Below are 6,011 nucleotides of genomic sequence, written 5' to 3' on the forward strand. Positions count from 1 at the left end.
GTCTATACCTTACATGATCAGCCTCTGTCTGTTGTCAGTCAAGCTACTTACCTAGGTGTAGAAGTAACATCTAACTTATCTTGGTCCCCTCATATAAACAAAATATCTAGTAAAGCATGTCAAAGTCTTGGTTTCTTAAAATGTAATATACATTCTGCTAAGAGTAGTACCAAAACAGCTGCCTATAACACCATTGTAATGTTAGACCAACTTCAGAGTATTGTTCCAGTGTTTGGGATCCTTATCATCAGAAGGATATAGATAAATTAGAAAACATTCAGAGGCAAGCTGCGAGATTTGTAGTAAATAATTATAGCAAGACCCCGGGCACAGTCACAAATATCCTAACAGATTTAAGTTGGAATTCCCTCCAATCCAGAAGGAAATATAGTAGGTTGGTTTTATTTTATAAAATGGTTCATAATCATGTTGATGTCGATCCTAAATAATATCTTGCTCCAATCACTAAACAATCTAGACATTACCATCACTTAGCTCTGCAAATACCTTCTACCACAGTTGACTACTAATTTATCTTTTTTTTTTATTTATACTCATTCTTCCCCAGAACTGTGGTAGAGTGGAACATCTTACCATCTCATGTAGTCAGTGCTGAAACAATCTTCGGATTCAAATCAGTACTGGCTGCATCGATGTTCCAACCATAATTACTATATATACTTGCTTTTATCCTGTTTTTAACCCTACTAATATTTCTCTTTTCCTGCACATCAACTTATGTATGTACATGTTTTACATTTAGGGCTATAAGGTGTTAGGTTTTGCACTTTTTTTATCACCAACTGTCAGGGAGTACTAGATGGATTGAGTAGCTTGGGAAACCTGATAGTCTTTCACTTTTTAACCCCCCCCCCCCCACGCATGGCCAAAATGTATCAGTAATTGAACGAGGCCATTATCGTAAAAGAAGAAGAAGAAGAACGTATCGCCTTTTCTGAAAATCACAGTTCAGTTTGTTTTTGTTGTATTTGCAGATGTCATTTATACAGCTGCAACCAGGAACTCGAGAAGGAAACGTTCACATCCCTTGTCTGTCCACACGTTGAATACTCCTCATCAGTATAATAACCCTATTATAAACAAGACATAAAAGTACAACGACGAGGTGCCCGCTTCGTTTTTTTTATTATTTTTTAAAACTTTTCATACAGAAACAGAGAAACAGCTATGCTGAACGATCTTAACTGGCCGCCACTAGAACACAGAAAAATACGGGACGTCATTGCCAGCAAATAAAAAGTCCTCTACAAACTAAGCAGGCAATCTACGTAACTACATAAACTATTTTTCTTAATCAGGTTCTTTTTTTTCAATTTTACTACCTCAGGGACAAGGCTCTGATTCTCGTATGTTTTGAGAAGAGAATAGGCATAAGTACACAAGGTTTGAAAAGCTTCGGGAGTAATCGTGTGTGAACAAAACATAGGGTTTGAATACAGACTACAAAACTGTATGTTTGTAAGTTTATTAATAGTCGCTGTAATGTTCTCTTATAGGGTTCTATCATTTTATATTCATATGGAATAGTATGTGTGAGTCCCTGATCCACAGATGTGGTTGAAAGAAACAAATACAAGTGTACTGTTCAACATTTATTCAGAAGACTGATGCTGGCGGGAAATGGTCAAGATCTTGTAGGCATGCACATGTAATGGAATTTTACTGGGTTCTTTGAGAGTTCATGAAACATGATCTCATTACATTTCCCTCTCTTAGAGATATTTAGAATCTTAATTTCTAAATCAAGTAATATTCATTAATTAAGATCTAACAATATTATTAACATAAACATGTTACAGAAATAAAGATATAAATATATAAATGCGTTTATTATTGAAAACTGTTGCTCATGGCTAATTAATCAAATGTTCTCCGGTGTCAGTTAATCAGCTTCTATTATATCATGTTTAACCATCTAAATCAATGTTCTCCAGTGTCCGTTTTGATCAGTTTTGGTTCGATGGTTCTAGGCTGGAGCTGTGCGTTGGTTATGGGTAGAATAGATTTTGTTCTTCTACCCATTAGGAGCTGATTTGGGGAGAAACCACATTCAAGGGGTGTATTCCTGTATTCGAGAATAGCTAAATATGGATCTCTGTTGCTTTCTTTAGCCTTACGAAGTAAGCGCTTCGCAATTGAGACGGTTTTCTCAATTAAGCCGTTTGAGATCGGATGGAGGGGGCTGGATGTGACATGCGTAAAACCCCAATCATTTGCAAAATCTGCAAATAATTTTGATGACCATTCTGGACCATTGTCTGTAACCAATTTCTGGCAAATCCCGTATCTAGCCATATGTACTTTGAGTTTTCTGATGACCGTCAAACTTTGCTTATTGGTTAAAAGATCTATTTCAAAAAAGCGGGAGTAATAATCCGTCGTTATTAAATAGTCTTTGTCATCAAGAGTGAACAAGTCAGCGGCAATGTTTTGCCATGGTCTGTCTGGAATTTCATGTTGTTCAAGGGGTTCTTTCGCATTTGAGTATCTGTGTTTCTGACACACAGAACACTGAGAAACATAGTCAGAAATTTGTTTGGCCATGCCTGGCCAGAACATGAGTTCTCTTGCTCTTAGAGTGGTTTTTTCCACCCCAAAGTGACCTTGGTGAACTGCCTCTATCAGATGTTTCCTAGCAGTGGCGGGAATAACTATCGTCTGACCTCTGAATATTAGGTCGTCTGCAACGGAAAGTTCGTCCCTGTGATTAAAAAATTCCACTATTTCAGCTTTACAGTCTGCGCGGGAAATTGGCCAACCGTCAATTATTGTTTGTTTTAGGAGCTGCATGTTAACATCGTTTTTTGTGTCGAGCCTTAACGACTCTAGACGGCGGTCAGAGATGTGCAGACCTTTAAGAACTGTGTGAACATGAATGTCAAGGTCATTGTTTTCAAATGTCAGCTTCAGAGGCTGTCTAGACAGAAGGTCGCTAGTGGGAATTTCTTTACCCGGTACAAATTGCACGTCTAAGTCGTATTTGCTTAGTGCCAGTCTCATTCTTTGTAGTCTTGGCGGACATGCACATAGATGTTTTTGCATTATCGCACATAGAGGTTTGTTGTCGCTATGAACGGTGACCTTTCTACCATAAATATACTGGTGAAATCGAGAGCATGAAAATACAATCGCGTTCATCTCTCTTTCGATATTGGCGTATCGGGACTCGGTTTCCGTCAGGGTTTTACTTGCAAATGCTACAGGGCGGCCATTTTGGAAGAGGGCGGCGCCACACCCATATAAGGAACTGTCACATTCGAGTATCACCGGCTGTTTAGGGTCAAAATACGCCAGAACAGGACTGTGCGTAATGATGTCTTTCATTTTGTCAAATGACTGAGTCTGTGGTACGTCCCATAAAAACTCAACATCTTTTTTTAACAATGCTCTCATTGGGCTAGTTACCTCTGCCAAGTTTGGTGCAAATTTCTGCATGTAATTTGCCATACCAAGAATATTTTCTAATTCTCGTCGTGTCTTCGGGACTTCGAGGTTTGCAATAGCCTCGATTTTTGAGGGGTCAGGCTTTAATCCGGTTGACGTGATCAAGTGACCAAAGAACGGTACTTCTGTAACCCCTATCACGCACTTGTCAGGATTGAACTTGACACCTTTTGACCTTGCTCTCTCAAGAGCGTTCTTTAAGTTCAAGTCATGTTCCTCTCTTGATCTACCATACACAAGTATGTCATCTACAATTGCCGTCAGTCCGTCAAGTCCTTCAAATACTTCGTCGATTTTCTGCATGAATATGTCACTTGATGCAGATATACCGTAGGGCAGTCTCAGCCATCGGTATCGCCCGAACACTGTACTAAATGTCGTGAGAAAAGACGATTTCTCGTCGAGCTTTACGGACCAGTAGGCATGTGTAACATCAAGTATACTGAAATACTTTGCGCCGGTAAGTCGTGACGTCACATCGTCAATCGTTCTCATGGGGTAATGTGGACGTTTTATTGCGTCATTAAGATTCTTACTGTCAATACATACCCTCAACTGTCCTGATTTTTTCTCAACTATTACCAGGGAGTTCACAAAATCTGTTGGGACAGTGACCTTTTCTACGATTCCCTCTTTTTCCATGCGATTTAGCTCTTGCTTTAATTTCTCTCTCAGGGCTTCAGGAACTCTTCTAGGGGGGTTGATAACCGGTGTGGCGTCCGGTCTAATATGCAAACTAGCTTCCCCGGGCATGGTCCCCACCCCTTTAAATAGGTCGCCATATAGAGTCATCATTTTGCTCTTGTCTAAGGGTTCACAAGTATCGATAGAGTACGTTAACTTGACCAGACCTAGTGTAAGACATGTGTTTAAACTCAGCAGGGGAACAGAGTTGCTCTCTACAATGTAAACAGCTGATAAACAGCTGACTCCGTTGTGACCTAGATTTAACCTAATCATGCCACGAATTGGCAATGAGTTACCTGTATACGAGGTTAAACCATTATCAGGGGGTTCTAAGGGGTAACTGATTTTAAGTTTTTCAAAATGGCTGACTGGGATTACATCAGCTGAGCTACCTGTGTCTATTTTAAATTTCAGTGGGGTCTGGGAGGGGCCTACGGACAAAACTACAAAGGCTTGCTCTGGAGGAGACAAATTTTTCGAAGATGTACAAGTATTTACCATGTCAACAAAGAAGGTATCCTGATCACTATTATCACTCATATTTAATCCGTTTAAATCCAATTCATGCACTGACTTGTTTCTACATACGCGTGCGAAATGATCTTTAAATCCACATTTATTACAAGTAGCGTTTCGAGCTGGACATTGTTCATGTCTTTGGTGTTTATTGTATCCGCAGTAGCTACACTTGGAGTTCGCCGTCGTCGGTGGTTTTCGCCTTGGTTGTTGTTGTCGTCTGCGTTGTGACGGTTGCGTGTCTGGTTTTGAGGGTCTTTTCTTCACTGCGTCGATGTTGTTTGCGTTAATTGCCTTCAGTTGTTCCTGGCAATATTCAAGGTTTTGCATAATTGAAATAGTTTTGTCTAATGTTAATTTCTCTCCTTCGTTTATCAATTTCTCTCTTGCTTTGGCGCTGTTCGTGCCAAAAACGATTCTGTCCCGAATCATTTCATCGTTGTTGTGGAATTGGCACTCTCTTGCACTTATTCGTAGACGGGTTAGAAATGCGTCGAATGAGTCCGATCCCTGGACTTCATTGAAAAACTTATACCTGGCAAAAATCGGGTTCAGCTTCGGTTGCACGTAACTTTTGAACCTTTTGTAAAACGTGTTCAGTTTTTTGGCTTCAGCGTTGCTGATAACCCATGTCTGTTTGATTTCTCTTCCGCGTGCACCGACCCATAGAAGCAGATAATTTACCTTTTGTTCTTCAGTTTTTTCACTCAGGGGTCCTTGAAAAATTAACTTCACATGCTCTTCAAATTTTTCCCATTCATTAACAAGATTAGATGAGTTCCAGTCAATGGTTGGCGTTGGTATTCCTTCCATTGTTTATAAACTATGTAATCCAATTTTTTTATTAATATTCCATACTGTCACAATAATCCAATAAAACACTTCTGATACCATGTAATGTTCTCTTATAGGGTTCTATCATTTTATATTCATATGGAATAGTATGTGTGAGTCCCTGATCCACAGATGTGGTTGAAAGAAACAAATACAAGTGTACTGTTCAACATTTATTCAGAAGACTGATGCTGGCGGGAAATGGTCAAGATCTTGTAGGCATGCACATGTAATGGAATTTTACTGGGTTCTTTGAGAGTTCATGAAACATGATCTCATTACAGTCGCCACCGGTAACCCATATGGACGACACCTCCAGACTGTCAGTGGGAGAATGGTGCAAGATACAGAAGACGCTCCAATTCCAGAAGCTTCCCTGGTTCTTTTATAATATTAAAACACCCATACACGGGGTTATTATCCCGATGATAGTACTCTTAAGTTGGTGGAGCAGGGAGTCGAACTAACAACCCCTGGTTTCGTAGTAAGACAGCGTTGCAAAACTGTAC

The 6,011-nt window shown here is 39.7% G+C and overlaps 1 protein-coding gene across 1 annotated transcript; it reads right to left on the reverse strand.

Moving 5' to 3' along the window:
- Positions 1 to 1,941: 1,941 nt before the first annotated feature.
- Positions 1,942 to 5,481, reverse strand: LOC128558333 (uncharacterized protein K02A2.6-like). The gene has a single exon (XM_053547259.1). It carries the CDS (start codon positions 5,479 to 5,481, stop codon positions 1,942 to 1,944), a length of 3,540 nt encoding a protein of 1,179 aa, XP_053403234.1.
- Between the last annotated feature and the right edge of the window lie 530 nt (positions 5,482 to 6,011).

This window comes from Mercenaria mercenaria, chromosome 7, assembly GCF_021730395.1.
Source record: "Mercenaria mercenaria strain notata chromosome 7, MADL_Memer_1, whole genome shotgun sequence".
Lineage (NCBI taxonomy): Eukaryota > Metazoa > Mollusca > Bivalvia > Venerida > Veneridae > Mercenaria > Mercenaria mercenaria.

What these genes read in the sequence shown, in the direction of transcription:
- LOC128558333 (XM_053547259.1), bottom strand. Translation starts at nt 5,481, where the DNA reads ATGGAAGGAATACCAACGCCAACCATTGACTGGAACTCATCTAATCTT.